Here is a 19,007-nt window from a genome sequence, read left to right as displayed (position 1 = left end):
GTGCCAAAAGATCTCATCCGGTATTTGGAAACAATAGACATTGACAAAATTACGATCTGCCAACTGCAAAAGGCCACCCTACTGGGATCTGCGCGCATCATCCAAAAATACATCACACAGTCCTAGACACTTGGGAAGCGTTCAACTTGTGATTTTGTGATATGAAATCCAGCATATCTATCTTGTTTGCTGTGTCATACAACGTCGTTGTGTCAATAATAATCATCATCATCATCATCATCATCATCTTTATTTATATCCCACCACCATCTCCCTGCAGGGACTTGGGGCAGCTTACATGGTGCAAGGCGTGAACAACATAATCAAATAAAATAAACAAAGACATGATACACAATTCACAATATAAGCAGTAAAAACAGCAATACCGTATAAAACTGGAATATTATCACAATAGTAAAATATTTGTATTCACTCTGGCTCTCCTAAACCATTAGTGTTCCATAGAGCATGTTGTTGTTTATTCATTCAGTTGCTTCTGATTCTTCATGACCTCATGGACCAGCCCATGCCAGAGCTCCCTGTCAGCCATTTCCACCCCCAGCTCCTTCAAAGTCAAGCCAATCATTTCAAGGATACCATCCATCCATCTTGCCCTTGGTCTATAGAACATATCCTACCCTATATTTTTGCTCCATTTCTTGCCATTTCTGAAAGTATGTGTTTGGATATCTCACATGATCTTTCTCCAATTCCCCCTATTTTTCAAACATCTTCTTTGACTGAAGTTTAAATGCTAAATTCTTTGGAAACAGGGATATATAATTTGGGGGCAGTGCTTATCTTAATCTGTGAAGTGCTATAAATAATGATGGGGCTGCTTTAATAACCAGACCCACTTTTTCTATCAGTGTTTCTAAAACATTCATTTTTTGGTCCTGCAACTCCCAGCATTGCCTATACATAGATACATGAATGCAGAAAACAGAAAGCTTTACACGTAAAGGCTATAAGCTTGCACTCACTGATACAGGGATGGAAATCCTGCAGACCAGAAAATATTGTTGGACTGCTAGTCACCGCAGCTTTAGCTGACATAACCAGTGTTAAGGAATGCTCTGAGCTGCAATAAAGCAATATCTGAAAATCTACTTCTTCTCCAATATATACTACATATACTTGTGTATAAGTTGACCTTGAAGGCAAGTTTTGGGACCAAAATGATGGATTGTGATATGACCCATGGATAAGTTAAGGGGCTATTCCACGAAGAGGAGGAAATGCCAGCACTGCTTTAGGGGGCCATTCAACATTGGCTACCATAGCCATTTCCTCACTTAAGGATTTAGAAACACCAGAAGTAGTTCTGTGGCAGAAAAAAATAGAGGCATCACTGCTTCTTTTAGGTTCTACTGGGATGGACTAAGCTCTACTCAGAGAAGGGGGTGGTTTCTTTTTTGATGAGAGTTAAGATACGTTGATCCAGGGGTTTTTTTTGGGCTGATTTTTTTTTTTGGCTGGACATATACTGCTTCTTCTCCTGCTCTGATCAGACCACTTTCATCATCAAATTGTTTTAACAAAAAATGACAAAATAAATAAACAACCCGCAAACATTTTATTGTATATATTTGCACATAATACGCAGCTGTGCCCTTTAAATTCATTGGCTTCAGGTTTTCATTTTTATCTTTTTCTTCTTCCAACTTCATTATTGATAATGAGGATAACACTTATAGTATACTTTAAGGATTAAATAACTACCCTCTGAAGTGGAAAATAATAACCTTTCTGGGCATAAAAGGTAAAGGTTTCCCCTGACGTTAAGTCCAGTCATGTCTGACTCTGGGGGTTGGTGCTCATCTCCATTTCTAAGCCGAAGAGCCGCCGTTGTCCATAGACACCTCCAAGGTCATGTGGCCAGCATGACTGCATGGAGCACCGTTACCTTCCCGCCAGAGCGGTACCTATTGATCTACTCACATTGGCATGTTTTCGAACTGCTAGGTTGGCAGGAGCTGGAGCTAACAGCGACCGCTCACGCCGCTCCCGGGGTTTGAACCTGGGACCTTTCGGTCTCCAGCTCAGTGCTTTAACGCACTTCGCCACCAGAGCATAGTGATTTAAAAATATGTTTATCTTGCTTCTGCTGGACAACATTAAAATGTTCCTTTCTTATGTCCCGTGACAATCACTATTGATATACAGTAGAATCTCACTTATCCAAGTCTCGCTTATCCAAGCCTCTGGATAATCCAAGCCATTTTTGTTGTCAATGTTTTCAATATATCGTGATATTTTGGTGCTAAATTCGTATATACAGCAATAATAACATAACATTACTGCGTATCGAACTACTTTTTGTCAAATTTATTGTATAACATGATGTTTTGGTGCTTAATTTGTAAAATCATAACCTAATTTGATGTTTAATAGGCTTTTCCTTAATCTCTCCTTATTATTTATTTATTATTTATTTACATCATTTATATTCCGCCCTTCTCACCCCGAAGGGGACTCAGGACACATAAAGGCAAACATTCAATGCCATGACACAGAACAGAGACAGAGACAAGATGCAGGTACCAGGCTGGCCTCGAACTCATGACCTCTTGGTCAGAGTGATTTGTTGATTTGTAGCAGCTGGCTTGCTTTCCAGCCTGCGCCACAGCCCAGTCCTAGATATTATCCAAGATATTTGTTTGTCCAAGTTTAGCTTGGATAAGTGAGACTCTACTGTATATGTATAATTCACATGTGTTCACATTTGTTCACATTCAACATAAGCCCTGAGTGAGTTAATGCCTGAATGGCAGATCTAAAGTGCATACTTCCAGCTCAAAACTCAACTGCTTTAATACTTCATTGCTCATGTTCTCATTGAGTAATTTATTTCTCATGCCCAGGTTGGTGGCTGGAACATCACAGGCTCCTGGGATGAGACAGATTTTAACCGGACCCTTCAACTACTCATGGGAAAATACAACACTTTTCCTTTCTTCAAAGCCTATGTGGGTCCCAGTTCATCTGATCCAAGCATGAACATTATCCAGGTAAGGAGCAGTATCAGTGCTTGCCCATATGCTGCCAACTTTACAAGCTATTGAGATTACAGTCAGGGAAAGAGCAGTGAAGCAGATATTTCCCTTGGTCTGTGTATATCAGTGGTTCCCAACCTTTTTTTTTTTTTTTGGACCAGGGACCACTCTCCAACATTAGTACTAAAGGGTTACAGATCAGTTTTTTTGTCAACTTCAGATTCGGTTTGGTTATTTGGGGTGCTGATTCATAAAATTGCATTGGATAGACCACATCAGCTCTAGTTTTTGACGCAGAACATGTGCCATCCAGTTGTCACCATCTGCTCACCCACAGAAAACCATATTTAATTATCTAGAGTTGATGTGGTCTATCCAATGCAATGGTCAGCTCTGCGGAAAGGACCAGAAACAAAATAAATAAAATAAAATAAGGATGAAGAAGGTTCGTGGACTAGATTTTCATTCTTGCGGCCCACTGGTGGGCTGCAGCCCACAGGTTGAGAACCACTGGTGTAAGTGTATGTTCCCACATCAACCAGTGTAAAAGCTAAAGACTGGGGATGCATAAACACAGTATAGAAGAATCCATTATGTGGCAAAATTTCTTTCCAAAGGAGACTGGACTATAGACACCAGAGACCAGGCTGAGAGACAAGGAAAATGAAAGACTGGGCAGATAGAATAAAATAGGTTTTCCATTGCATGGGAATTAAAACCAGCAGTGATATAAATGAAGGCTGGTCTGAAACATGCTTTGGATTTCAAATCCTGTACTTGATACACAGGTGTCTAGTAGTTCTTCCTTATTCACTTTCTGTGGGAATCGTTGAATCATCCAGAAGATTGAATGTGAGGTTGAAGATGGTGAAAGGATGGGAACCTGTTTACATAGAGATGTAAGCAAGTGTTTTGCTGTTGTGTTTGCCTTGTTTTTTATGACATACTCCCTTCTTCATTGCCACTTGTTTATGACATGCACTTAAATGTGTGTGAGGCTAATGGTAGATCCATATGTATGAGTCAGTTTATACATGTATGTCATGTCTGGGTCTGTTTGGTTATTAAACAGTGCCCCTGAGGGTAGCAAATTCATCTGCGCTTTCCATGTGATATGTTTTCATAACTAGTGGGATGTGTGTGTTCACTTTTGAGCAACAGGGTTTAATTCTAAATTGGAAAAGAATCATAGGGACACATTCCAACAGTAGGCAAAATCAAAACAAAGTGGGTACGGCCTTATTTACATCTTAATCCAATGAGCAAAACTCTTTTTTTTTTGGCTGTGCTCTCAAAGACATAGCCTGGAGTAACAGTTTCCTATTTCCATGCCACAACTTTTCATGCTGTTCTCATTCTTTAAATAGTTCCTTATCTCTGATCACTGGTTGGAGATAAGTGTCAAAGAAGCTACAATCCCACATGATCAGTCAGCAGGAGGCTCCCCATCTGTAACATAAAGTTCAGCATTCATCATTAAGCTCCGCTAAAAACCATGGGTTCGAGGTTCCAAAGAACTAGACAAGACACAGATAGATTGAAGGAAAAATCAGAGGCTTTATTCTCAGTGCTCAGAGAGGTTGTCAGTGGTGATAGCCCTCCAAGAATTGACATACCTCATTGCAAACATGCAGAAAGATTTATAGCAAACTGCTATATCAGTTTGAAGCAAAGGACTTCTGCTAACCTGAGTGTCAATTGATCCAGGTCATGACAGGCTAGGATATGCAGTTGGTTGGTTGGGATGTGCGGTCTGTTGTTGATGCCAATTGGCCTCCAGGTTTGGAAGGACATTTAAAAATTGTCAAAGCCCAGATTGAAGTTTTGTGGCCATTGCTGGTTCCGCCTCTCATGGGGAGTGTGAAGGAAAGAATGTGGGTGGGTTTGAGGTAATAGATCAGTTGTTCTCAACCTGGGGAGATGTTTTTGGCCTGCAACTCCCAGTTTACCAGCGGTTAGGATTTCTAGGAGTTGAAGGCCATTTGGGGACACCAGGTTGAAAAGCACTGTAATAGATATTAATGATGGCAGTTTCCCCAGCTTGGGGAGAACAATGACACATGGTGATGAAACAATGGGTAGCAATGAGTGTCAACCAGCCTGAATGGGTTGCCAGGAGGAGGACAAAAGAGGGCATTGGCAACTTCTGTGACTTCTGGTTTGACTATTGTTAGGTGTGTGGAGGCATTATTAGGGCATTATAGTAATTGTGGGGCTATCTCCTAGGCATAGCGGGGTAACATTCTAATGAAATTCATGGTACGTTATTTATTAGCAGGCAAAGAATAATCAAATGCCTGCTGGCTGCATATCTCAATGAGTGTTCTTGCATGCGCTGGGCCTGTTACTATTGTCTTTTGTATAGGACGTATACTTTATGCCCAGCGGGAATAATAACAATAATAATAATAATAATAATAATAATAATAATAATAATAATAATAATAATAACAACTTTATTTTTATACCCCGCCCCATCTCCCCGGAGGGACTCTGAGCGGCTTACATGGGGCCATGCCCGACATAAAAGTACAATCACAGCAATAAAACAGTAAAAACAGTTTTTCACATCAATAAGACATCAACATCAGTAAAACAATCATAAAAATCAATATACTGCATAAAATATTAAAAACAGGAGGCTAAAACAGATCTGGGCCAAAGTGCAAAAGACATCACATGGGAGAGGTAGTTTCATGGCTAAAATAATCAATAAAGTGCAAGTAATTATGGCCAGGCATCCTATTGTTGAGTGGGCAGATGAATCAGCCTACAAAATTAATCCTCAAAGGCCTTTTGGAAGAGCCAAGTTTTTAGGCTCTTCCGGAAGGAGAGTAGGGTAGGGGCCTGCCTGATCTCCCTAGGGAGCGAGTTCCAAAGTCGGGGGGCCACGATGGAGAAGGCCCTCTCTCTCGTCCCCACCAACCGCGATTGCGAAGGTAGGGAAGCCAGGGCACCTCAAAGAAAGGTTCTTGAGGATTTTCCCTAAAGGAATTGTCCTTTGAGTCTTTAATGAAATAACAAAGTCTTTATTGTTGAACAAATAATAAATCTTCAAGGAGTCAAATAACACTTCAAGGTTTCCTTAATAAACTGTTGGCCGCTTCAGTCTTGTCCCCAGGGGACAGGCAATTGGCTTTGGATAACTGCGAAAACCCTCTTATAACCTCTCCCAGGCTGTCTATTTTTTGGGCCTAGCTGATGTGGGACCCACTACCGATTCCAAATGCGTCTGGGTATCGAGTGGACCTACCAACCAAGATTTGCAGATGTTTCAGCTGGGTTTCCGTGGATCTATAGTGCTGTTCTCTCTCCGAGGTTTCTTTGGAAACTTTAGGGCTGTTTCCCTCAGGAGCTGTGAGGCTGAGAAGCTGTAAGCTCTCAGCCAGAGCTTTTGGGACCTTTTCCCCAGGAATTTCCGTTTCTGTTTTCTCGGATGTTCTATATCCCCGGATGTTTTTGAGATGTGAAGCTTTTCTATGGGACGAGCTGGTCTACGTCCTATAAGGACTATAACTGGTCTACGTCCTATAATTCATAATTTGGGGATCCGATTTCTTAATAATATATTCTTCTCTGTCTGCCTAAGCTGTACTACTCTTTCCCCACCATATACATATACTTTCTCCTAGTTTCTGCTTTCTTATTTCTTCTGATGTTTCATCCTTCTGTCTCCCTTTCTCAGATTGACCATCCAGAGTTTGAGTTACCATCAGAAACAGACCTTAAGAAAACAATGAAATATCCCCAGGTAGGTTATGAAGATGTATATAAAATAGGCAGTTGGTTTATTGTTTGTCAATAGAGTGTTTCCACCCCAACCCAGCCTGTACTCCATATAGATCTGAGGAACTATTGAGTATTTGATTGGAACAAGTTTCGAACATAACTGATTCGCAAACTGAACTTGCGTTTGAGGAATGGAAAAATAATCAGGAAAACCAAAAGTAGTCCTAGTGGGGGACCAAGCCAAAGCTAATTATTTTATAGCTTTTGATGAATATGTATTGCCCCATGTATCACCTGACCATAATAGCTGTGCAAGCCATTGCAGCTTCTGGCCATCTCTGGTGATGGGACTGCAATGCAGGTAAAGACCTATAGCTTGTCCTTGGGCTATCAAAATCACAATTCCAGTGTCAGAAACCTGTTTAGAGGCCATTATGCTCTCTGTCATTTTCAAATGTTTGTATTATTTGAAATGGACATATCTAACAGAATCTACATGCTATGAAACAGGCCTGGTTGAACTTTGAGGTACATTTTGAAGATTTGCATAGATAAAGAGCTCAACAGAGAGGGCTCTGGATTCCTTGTTTGTGTGTGTATTGGGGGGTGTATTATTATTATTATTATTATTATTATTATTATTAACAACAATAACAACAACAACAACAACAACAACTTCTTTATTTTTATATGCCACTACCATCTCCCCAAAGGGACTCAGGGCAGCTTACATGGGGACCAAGCCCAGCATAAACAAAGATTTATTTATTTATTTATTTATTTATTTACAGTATTTATATTCTGCCCTTCGTACCCCGAAGGGGACTCAGGGCGGATCACATTATATACATATAGGGCAAACATTCAGTGCCCATATACACATAGAACCGAGACAGAGACAGACAGATGCAGAGGCAATTTAACCTTCTCCTGAGGGGATGTTCGATTCTGGCCACAGGGGGGAGCAGCTTCTTCATCATCCACTCTGATGGCACTTCCTCATTCCAACGTCGTAAATTAGTTAAGTTTACCTCCCCACTTTATAAGTAGTACCTTATTTCCTACTTGATAGATGCAACTAACTTTCGGGTTGCTAGGTCAGCAATGAGCAGGGGCTATTTAAAAAAAAAAATTAATTGACGGGTGCTCACCCCGCCACGGGTTGACCTCGAACTCATGACCTCATGGTCAGAGTGATTTATTGCAGCAGGCTGCTCACCAGCCTGCGCCACAGCCCAGCACAGGCTGGTGTTGCTTGTATTACAAGCAAACACAATTAAAAACATAATAACATATAAACCATCTACTCAAAACAATTAAAATCAGCAGTAAAAACATCATAAAATGCATCAACCAACTTCAACAACCAGTTGATGTGAAAAATTTGAAAATCTGCTGTGAAAAATGGCTCAGAATAAGGCTTTTGTTTTACAGATTCTGCGGTCATACTACTTGTACCTTATGACATTAGGACAACTTATGGGAGGCAATACAGAGATTACTTCCACCTACATTTCCTTGGCATTTTCCTTTATCTCAAACCTTCAGAAGGCTGTTACCCCCTTGAAAAAGCGACAAGAAAAAAGGATGCTTTTTTACTTCACCACAATCAGAGAGCTGCAGGTTTGTATATATCTCCAGAAATGTAATTGCTGAGAGGAATAACAAAAGCAATGGCTGCAAAAACAACAAAATCCATATCATCTTGGAGATCTGGTGAAAGTGGCTCTTTCATATCAAGAGCTTATTTGATAAGTAGTCATATGTTTCACTGACAAGCTGGAAAGTTGTTACTACTATATATTTTGTGTGTGTGTGTGTGATAGCCAAAGTTACAATTCACCCTTTTCCTGAATTACATAATAGGACTTCTGCATTTTACTTGTTGCTGACTGTTTTGTCTCAGTCTGAGCCATAGGAAGGAGGGAGAGGCAAGCTGACATATAGAGTTGTCTCATGCTGCCTCCATGTGGAATTTGGTGACAAGTAGAAAAGTCATCAACAAGGAGTAAATTAGTCCCACTGGGGTAAGAAGAGGCTCATTGAAAATGTGAGACTCAACATAAATGAAAATTAAGAAAATAATGCTTTTTAAAAGTTAACCTGCCTTTCCTGCTGTCTCCAATCTGGGCTTATCTACATGCACTCAATAGCCCATGTGGACTGAGAAGTCACTCCCGACAACCACAAATACAGATTTAAGAACACTGTGATGATTTGACTGGTCTTAATAAAAACATGGTCCAGCTATGCATTTTACATTATTTTTATTGTGGACTAATCTTGCTCTTTGTCTTTTGCTTTTGGGTCTGATCTATATATATAAAAGGGTAATGAAATTTCGGCCTAGGACAAAACAACAAAACAACACATCCCAGAAACACTAAACTTGGCAGCACAACCCATCATCCATGCCTCTACGTTCATACAACAAAAAGAAAAGAACAAAAGGCCTAATTAGAGGGAGAGGAATAATTGTTTTTATCCAATTGCTGCCAGTTAGAAGACTAAGCTCCGTTAGGGGAAAACCTTTACCCTTTACCTTAACTACCACGAATACCTCAATACTTTATTTCCCATACCACTATACTTCGCCACAGCAACGTGTGGCCGGGCACAGCTAGTATCCTATAAAAGGGTAAGTCTTATTCAGCTGAGGTTACATCTACACTGTAGAATGAATGCAGTTTAATATGGTTCAATGCTTTGGAATCATGAAATCTGTAGTTTAATGAGAGAGCAGCATTCTTTGGCAGAGAAGGCTGAAGACCTTGTAAAAGCAGCTTTGAGTCTCCTTGTGGATGCAAAACGTGGGAAACAAAATGTGTTGTCAAAGGCTTTCATGGCCGAAATCACTGGGTTGCTGTGAGTTTTCTGGGCTGTATGGCCATGTTCCAGATGAATTCTCTCCTAACCTTTCACCCACATCTATGGCAGACATCCACAGAGATTGTGAGGTCTGTTGGAAACTAGGATAGTGAGGTTTATATATCTGTGGAAGGTCCAGGGTGGGAAAAAGAACTCTTTAACTCTTGTCTGCTGGAGGAAAGTGTGAATGTTGCAATTAATCACCTTGATTAGCATTTAATGGCCTTGCAGATTCAAGACCATAGATGTGGGTGAAACTTCAGGAGAGAATGCTTCTGAATATGGCCATACAGCCCAGAAAACTCACAGCAACCCAATGATTCCATACCATTGGGCCATGTCAGTTAAAGTGATATCTAACTTCATTAGTTCTACAGTGTAGAAAAACCTTTGATGCCATCTACTTTCATGTAATCATGGCCACAGGATCAGATTAACAGTGTCACATCCCATTGCTGTGTATGATAATCCTTCACTCATTCATTGCACTATTCTTTAGTGTCTCAGTTATTATGATTCCTGTCACTCTCCCTGCTTGAACTCTCCACTCACCTTAATGACAGGGATATATAGAGACATATAAAGAGGCCTCCTTCTGGATCCAGAGGAACAGTTTGTAATCGCCAAGTGTGTAATCACCTTTCTCAGAAATCATGTCACCATTTTGTCCTTGACTTTAGGAAAATGCTCCTGCTATTGACTGGCTGTCATGCCTCCAAGCAGCTTTCCATCCTGTAAAGCTGAACATGTCTCAGCAAGTTGCTGTGCATGACATGGATTATTTGCAAGGAATGTCACAACTGATTGCAGAATGGCAAAAGAAGAGGTAAGGAGAAGCAATATTGGGCTGCCTTTGCCTCCTGGAAGGGCATGGGCTAGGTGTGTTAATCTGCATAGAAACCATGTACATAAGCCAAATAAGAAAATAAAAAAGTATCATCAACAGACTTTCCCAATAGTACAGTAATAAATCAAATAGCTACCCAAAAGGCAGTGGAAGTAGCAGTGATAGATCTGGTTTTCTATCCCCAACATGTCTCCTTTAACATAACCCCTCTCATTTTTGGCAGCTATTATTATTATTATTATTATTATTATTATTATTATTATTATTATTATTATTTTATTTTATGACACAGCAAACAAGATAGATATACTGGATTTCATTTCACAAAATCACAAGTTGAACACTTCCCAAGTGTCTAGGACTGTGTGATGTATTTTCGGATGATGCGCGCAGATCCCAGTAGGGTGGCCTTTTGCAGTTGGCAGATCGTAATTTTGTCAATATCTATTGTTTCCAAATGCTGGCTGAGATCTTTTGGCACGGCACCCAATGTGCCCATCACCACCGGAACCACCTGCACTGGTTTCTGCCAGAGTCTTTGAAGTTCAGTCTTGAGGTCCTGATAGCGGCTGAGTTTTTCCTGTTGTTTTTCGTCTATGCGACTGTCACCTGGGATGGCAAAATCAATGATCCAAACCTTTTTCTTTTCCACAACTGTGATGTCTGGTGTGTTGTGTTCCAGAACTTTGTCAGTCTGGATTCAGAAGTCCCACAGTATCTTTGCGTGTTCATTTTCCAATACTTTTGCAGGTTTGTGATCCCACCAATTCTTTACTGCTGGGAGGTGGTACTTGAGGCATAGGTTCCAATGAATCATTTGGGCCACATAGTTGTGCCTCTGTTTGTATGTCTGTGCAATTTTCTTACAGCAGCTGAGGATATGATTAATGGTTTCGTCAGCTTCCTTGCACAGTCTGCATTTTGGGTCACCAGCTGATTTTTCAATCTTGGCCTTAATTGCATTTATTCTGATGGCTTGCTCCTGGGCTGTAAGGACCAGGCCTTCAGTATCCTTCTTTAGGGTCCCATTCATGAGCCATAGCCAGGTGTTCTCCTTATTATTATTATTATTATTATTATTATTATTATTATTATTATTATTATTATTATTATTATTATACACTACAGAAATTAAATCCCAATCTTTATATGATTTTGTTTTCCAGGGTTTTGTCTTTACAATGCAGAAATTTGCAATCTGGTCAGAGATGACTTGCTCTGTTGAAGAAAACATCTGATCTTGCCCAATATATAGAAAGCCAAAAGTCTATAGTAATATTTTGCTTATGCCTCAAGGTAGTAATGTGGATTGTAGTAATACAATTCTATTTCATTTCATTCTAGTCCAGTGGTTCTCAACCTGTAGATCCCCAGATGTTTTGGCCTACAACTCCCAAAAATCCCAGCCAGTTTACCAGCTGTTAGGATTCTGGGAGTTGAAGGCCAAAACATCTGGGGACCCACAAGTTGAGAACCACTTTTCTCCAGTATGGAAACCACAGCAGTCATCTATTCAAAGATGAGCAAGGGAATGTAGAAAAGAGACAAAGTTCCAGGGTGCTGAAAAAAATGGTTTTATTATAATTAACTAGCTGTGCCCAGCCACACATTGCTGTGGCGAAGTATGGTGGTATGGGAAATGAAGTATTGAGGAATTGGTGGTAGTTAAGGTAAAGGGTAAAGGCTTTCCCCTGACATTAAGTCCAGTCGTGTCTGACTCTGGGGGTTGGTGCTCATCTACATTCCTAAGCCGAAGAGCTGGCGTTGTCCATAGACTCCTCCAAGGTCATGTGGCATAACTGCATGGAGCGCCGTTACCTTCCTGCCGGAGCAGTACCTATTCATCTACTCTCATTTGCATGTTTTTGAACTTTAGGGTTGGCAGAAGCTGGGGCTAACAGTGGGGGCTCTCTCCACTCCCCCAATTCAAACCTGCGACCTTTCAGTCTAGAAGTTCAGCAGGTCAGCGCTTTACCACGCTGCGCCATCAGGGGATATTATTTGCTAAAGGTTGTGAATATACAATATTTTTGATTTTTTTTTGTCTGTGTTAGCTGGCCCTGATTATTTCCTTTGTGGAATTTCCAATTTCCCTGCTTTCAGAGTGTTGCTCTTTATTTACTGTTCTGGTTTTAGAGATTATATTGTTCTGTATTATTCTATCACAGTAATTATTTCATATTAAAGTAGAATCTCACTTATCCAACATTCGCTTATCCAGTGTTCTGAATTATCCAACGCAGTCTGCCTTTTAGTAGTCAGTGTTTTTGTAGTCAGTGTTTTAAATTCATTGTGATATTTTGGTGGTCAATTTGTAAATACAGTAATTACTACATAGCATTACTGAGCATTGAACTACTTTTTCTGTCAAATTTGTTGTATAACATGATGTTTTGGTGCTTAATTTGTATAATGATTACCTAATTTGATGTTTAATTGGCTTTTCTTGAATCCCTTCTTATTATCCAACATATTCACTTATCCAACGTTCTGCCAGCCTGTTTATGTTGGATAAGTGAGACTCTACTGTATATTGATAATCTTATATTATCTGCTTAGAACTGGATTATATGAGGCCCCTTCTTCACAGCTGTATAAAATGCACATTGAAGTGGATTATATGGCAGTGTGGAGTCAAGATAATCCAGTGCCAAGCAGATAATATAAAATTATAAATGGGTTATATAGCTGTGTGGAAGGGCCTTGAGTCTACACTGCCATATAATCCAGTGCAAATTAGATAATCTGTGGAAGAGGCATAACTGTGCCTGTCCCCTGGGCTGACTGGGTTGCTAGGAGACCAAGTGGGCGGAGCTTAGCCCTCTAACTGACAGCAGTTGGATAAAAACAATTATTCCTGCCCCTCTAATTAGGACTTTATTTTTCTTTTGTTTTTATTGTATCAACCTAGAGCCATGGATGATGGGTTGTGTTGTCAAATTTCGAGGTTGGGGGGCCTGTAGTTTTGTTGTTTTGTCCGGTGCCCTGATTCCATCACTCTTTTATATATATAGATTGGCCAAACATATTTTGGTAATAATTTATTGCTTTCCTCAAGAACTGTTAAAAGATTTTTAAAAGGAGAAATGAGTAAACAACAAGAATTATAACATGGGATAAGTTACAAACGGCAATATTGATTTTAGCTATATGTGCCATGCATAAAGAAGCATGTAAAATATCTCTATTTTGCAAAAACATAGAGTCTTGCTTATCCAACCTTCGCTTATCCAACATTCTGTATTATCCAACACAGTCTGCCTTTTAGTAGTCAGTGTTTTTGTAGTCAATGATGTCAATACATTGCAATATTTTAGTGCTAAATTGGAGCCCCCAATGGCGTAGTGGATTAAAGCCTTGTGACTTGAAGGTTGGGTTGCTGATCTGAAACTGCCAGGTTCAAATCCCACCCGCTGAGAGCGCGGCTGAGTTCCCTCTGTCATCTCCAGCTCCATGAGGGGACATGAGAGAAGCCTCCCACAAGGATGATAAAAACATCAAAACATCCGGGCGTCCCCTGGGCAACATCCTTGCAGACGGCCAATTCTCTCACACCAGAAACGACTTGCAGTTTCTTAAGTCACTCCTGACATTAAAAAGTGCTAAATTCATAAATACAGTAATTACTAAATAACGTTACTGTGTATTGAATTGCTTTTTCTGTCGATTTGTTGTAAAACATGTTTTTGTGCTTAATTTGTAAAATCATAACATAATTTGATGTTTAATAGGCTTTTCCTTAATCTCTCTTTATTATCCACCATTTTTGCTTATCTAACGTTCTGCCAGCCCATTTATGTTGGATAAGTGAGACCCTCCTGTATTAACAAAAATAAAGTTAATTGAGTACAATATATTATTTAAATACAGCTAGGGAATTTCAAAAAGGGTGTTTCTAACGTTTATGTTTTCTTCAGTCCTGTACTGATGTCCACCCTTCCCAGCTTACTGTTGATGGTATGAAAGACTCTTCGTCTAGTGTACTTTAAAAATACCAAGGACAGACATGGGGGCACACATCATTAGGGCTTTCATCGATTTCATTAGTTTAAATAGCTTACTTTGTTTGAATGTAGGGTATTAAATACATGAACTCTTAATTAGTATTTCAGTATTTCTCTTGCTTGTTATAATTTGAGGCTAATGTTTTAAAGCAACTTAAACACTCTCTGCAGGATTTTTTTTATCTTTCCCCCCTTCAGAGATGTACTACAGATCTACATGATACTTTGCCTAGTTGGAAATCTCTCCCCAGCCTTAAACAGACAGTTCCAAGAAGCTCGTCAGAATCTGACCGACCTGCTATATAGTGGAACAACAGAATCGCCTATGGTGAGGTTGCCTCCTATATTTGTGACAGCAATTATTAACACTGAACTGGAAGTTCCCTTTTCAAGAAGGCCTGAGAAATCATTCCAAGGGAGGCATGGGGTCATGGCAGCCTCTTGGGTTGATGGAAGTAGATGCCAGACCCCATTTTAACAAAAAGAATTGGGAGTGGGGGACAGCTCGACTGATAAATTCTACCTTTCACTACAATCACTGAATGTTCCTCATTAAGTATAATTTTCTCAGGATAGAGGTTTCCATATTTTGGTCATAAAAAGCATGTCGACACCCACTAGTGTAGTTTCCACTTTTTAAAAATACTTCAGAAAGACTTTCTGGTAAATTGTGTCCAGTGAAAACTTTTATTTCCTTTCACTCCAAGGTGAGGTCTGAGCGATGGAGAAAATGCCTGAGTGAGACCAGCACATTTTTTGGCCCTGTACTTGGGAGGATGGTTGTACAGGAGATTTTCCCTCAGAAGGCCAAGGATCTCGTAGGTATTCAATAATACTAGACTCAGCCTTGCTTTTTGCTATCCTCTTGTTTTCTAAGTTAAAATCTTATTAAGCACTAGCTGTATCTGGCCACACGTTGCTGAGGCCCAGTCTGGTTAGGTAAAACATCCGGGTGTACCCTGAATAACATCCTTGGAGGAACGGAGGAGGGAGGGAAAGGGACGGTGTAGTGAACCTTACCTATTAGGCCGGGAATGACGCCTGGGTAACAGTGAGTGAGGCAGGCCTCCATTTTGTAGAGGAATGCCAGGCAGCCATCTTGAGTGTGGTTAGAAAGAGGGAGGAGCTTAGAGAGACAATCCTAGGATTGGCCAGAGCAGATGGGAGGAGCCAAGTCTTACCGTGTTTCCCTGAAAATAAGACAGTGTCTTATATTAATTTTTGCTCCCAAAGATGCGCTAGGTCTTATTTTCAGGGGATGTCTTATTTTTCCATAAAGAAGAATTCACATTTATTGTTGAACAAAAAATTTGAACATTTTTTATATACTGTACAGTAGTTGTCTTCACAAACCAGCATAACCAGACAAACTGTGAATCCTATCAAAAATTTCTTGTTACTACCATTATTTCCATGTATAACAATCTATGGTATGTACATTTACTGATCCTGCATGCTCTGGTGTTCTGTTCAACGGGCATGCTTCCAAACAAAAACTTTGATAGGTCTTACTTTCGGGGGAGGCCTTATATTTAGCAATTCAGCAAAAACTCTACTAGGTCTTATTTTCTGGGGATGTCTTATTTTAGGGGAAACAGGGTAGAGTGCAGAGAGAGAAAAAGAGCTCCAAGGCAGTTCGGTTTTGGGTTTTGGAGAGGAAAGAGCAGTTTGGAGTTTTGGTTGTGTGTGAGAGAACTGAGAGCTGTGAAACTGACAGGATAGGTCAGGCAGTTTGGATCTCTTGGGGGAGATAATCCAAGAGATTGACTCTCACTAGTGGGCTGGTTAATAGAAGGACTCTAGGTTAGAGTTAGTTAACAACCCAGGGGGCTATCTAGATTAGGTTAGTCGAACTCGTGACTATTCTCAGCAAATAGAGCGAGGGTTTCTGTGACCAATAGATAGTTTGGTTTGATTGGAACTGTTTGAAACTAAGTGAAGTAATCTGAAACATACAACTAAGTTAAGCTGAAGAACTTCTGTAACCGTTTACGCTTATGTACCTCTCTGAAGTAATTGTTTGCCTGTTTTAAGAAAATAACAGGAAGAAATCATACACCTCTCCAAACTCTCTTGGATTTCAGTGTCTAGTGTAGGAGTTGAAGTCAAAGAGCACCTGGGGAACCATATGATTCTCACCCCATAGTTTAACATTACATCCAAGTATAACCACTATATTTCCTTAATCCTGGGATCTCTTTCCCCTTCTTGGCAAGGCTGAACTCATATTTGCTGAGATCCGAGATGCCATCCACAGCCATCTGGATCGTGTGGAGTGGATGGGCTATCAGTCTCGCCAAGCGGCCAAGGAAAAGGTATGTGTGTGCATAGAGTGATTTTCAGGACTAGGGTATGGGAATGGGTGGCTCAGTCTATCAGAAACTGGAAATCGTACTCTCCAGCTCAGGGTTCTCAGGATCAGTGGACATAGCAGGAATTTGACCCCAGGCTGTAAAAGGTACAGCCTTATTGCTCAGTCAAAAATTAGTCAGGATCCTAATATTTATGTTAGGTCTAAGCATACAAGATGTTTCATATAGACTCATACAAGATGTGGGTACATACCCCCCACACATACACACATTTTCCTTTCGTTTCCACAAAGGATCCTGAATCAAGGCTTACTAGAGATCTTTCATTACACAGTTTCACAAAAAAGTTATAGGGTATACAGAAATATATAGGTTATACTTTCTGAGTAATATCATATACAGTGTCTGAACCATATGAGAGAAGTGCTTAATAACCCTGAGTAACTTCATAGGTTTCAGAAATTATTCAATATGATAATATGAAGTAAAATTATAGGTAAAGATATAGGTTTTCCCCTGACATTTAGTCGTCTCCGACTCCGAGGGTTGGTGCTCATCTCCATTTTTAAGCCAAAGAGCTGGCGTTGTCCATAGACACCTCCAAGGTCATGTGGCTGGCATGACTGCAGGGAGCACCGTTACCTTCCTGCCAGAGCAGTACCTATTGATCTACTCACATGTGCATGTTTTCAAACTGCTAGGTTGGCAGAAGACAAGTCTCCATCTTGTCTCCTTGCTCCAGCTGAAGGCCCCTCCTACCAGTAACATGCTTTGTGTGTGTGTGTGTGTGTTTGTGTATATATATATATATGTGTGTGTGTGTGTGTATACACATGCACACACGCGCACACGCACACACATGAATATATATAATAATATTAATAATAATATTATGTTGTAATACAATGTAATAATTATAATTCACTATTATAATTGTATATTTATATTACATGCAATATTACTAATAATATTGCAATATAGTTGTATAATATAATATATTGTATGTATACATACTTGTAAACCGCCCTGAGTCCCCTTCGGGGTGAGGAGGGCTTGTATATAAATGTCGCAAATAAATAAATAAATAAGCTGGGGCTAACAGCAGGAGCTCACCTCACATTCGAACTGCCGACCTTTCAGTCAACAAGTTCCACAGCTCAGCAGTTTAATCTGCCGCACCGCTAGGGGCTCTATTGAGTAAAATTATATTTTATCTCAATTCTTCTTAGATCTATAATCTCCAGGTGGAGATTGGATACCCAGAGAAGATCTTCCAGACAGATGAGGTAGATGCTGAGTATCAAGAGGTAAGCAAGTTACTTTATGTTTGCACCTTGGATTGTCTACTCGGAGAAGGGTCTCTTAAGGTAAAAGACCGCCCAAGCTGCCCTGATATGGGGCTATAATGCCATTACTCCACTTTTGTGATCTCTTAGATGACAATATCACAATGCAATTGTACCTTAACTTTTATTTATTTCATCCAACAATTTAAAGTGATATACAAATGTGTTTAAGTATTAGTAACAATTATATTATGTATTAATATAACATTTAGATCTAGCCCTTTATCCACATATTTTAAGGTAATCTATAACTGCATAAAATTTATAACGGTTTAAACCATGTGCATGTGTAACTTGGGTAAAAGCTTCAGACTGAAAGGGATTTTATAAAAAGCTATGTGTTAACTAGAATTTTAAAAGTAAATACCCATATTTTGCCATATAATAGTTCATGGGAAAAACGGGTGTGTGACTATATGCAATGGTGACTATTACATAGTGAAAAAAATGTGCCCATGTCAAGGACAGAACGCCACCAGATAAAGTTCAACACAGTTTATTAAAGTTACAGAACTAAAAAGTGCCCGTATGAAACAAAGGACTAGGCAAACACTTGCCTTCAGTGTAAAAATACACAAAAAAGACTCCGCTGATACTAAAAGCGGTACAAAAGATAAACCGGATTAAACAGGAGTTTAATCCGGGTTTAAACAGAAAATGCTTACTTCAGCCTGGCAATTTGAACAAACAAAAGCTGATAAACAAAGATTCAAAGAAACATAAAAAGCTGGCAGCAGATTCCTCTCTGCTACTTCGAAAGCTGCCAATGAGTAACTAAGGTTGTTACTCCTCCGTGCTACAAACAGAATCCGGATCCAGGCGCTTCAATCAGGGTAGCCACGGTCAGCAGGGTCCCAGTCCGGTCCGAGGTCGAAAGCCAGGTACAGATGTCTTCGGTTCACCAA

General features: G+C 39.9%; 1 protein-coding gene across 5 annotated transcripts in view; it reads left to right on the top strand.

The window, feature by feature from the left end:
* The window catches only part of kel (Kell metallo-endopeptidase (Kell blood group)), a 64,609-nt gene that overhangs the window by 29,998 nt on the left and 15,604 nt on the right, over positions 1–19,007 (top strand). For 4 of the 5 annotated variants that reach the window (XM_062971739.1, XM_062971737.1, XM_062971741.1 and 1 more), the window contains 8 exons: positions 2,865–3,011; positions 6,682–6,747; positions 8,160–8,348; positions 10,274–10,419; positions 14,616–14,777; positions 15,157–15,262; positions 16,661–16,759; positions 17,986–18,063. In XM_062971739.1, coding sequence (XP_062827809.1) covers positions 2,865–3,011; positions 6,682–6,747; positions 8,160–8,348; positions 10,274–10,419; positions 14,616–14,777; positions 15,157–15,262; positions 16,661–16,759; positions 17,986–18,063 — 993 coding nt within the window. The remainder of the gene's footprint in view (positions 1–2,864; positions 3,012–6,681; positions 6,748–8,159; positions 8,349–10,273; positions 10,420–14,615; positions 14,778–15,156; positions 15,263–16,660; positions 16,760–17,985; positions 18,064–19,007) is intronic. The other variant, XM_062971740.1, reaches the window with a different exon arrangement.

The sequence above is a fragment of the Anolis carolinensis genome, chromosome 2, assembly GCF_035594765.1.
Source record: "Anolis carolinensis isolate JA03-04 chromosome 2, rAnoCar3.1.pri, whole genome shotgun sequence".
Lineage (NCBI taxonomy): Eukaryota > Metazoa > Chordata > Lepidosauria > Squamata > Dactyloidae > Anolis > Anolis carolinensis.
The sequence above is the reverse complement of the archived record's forward strand: the minus strand, read 5'-3'. Positions and strand labels throughout refer to the sequence as shown.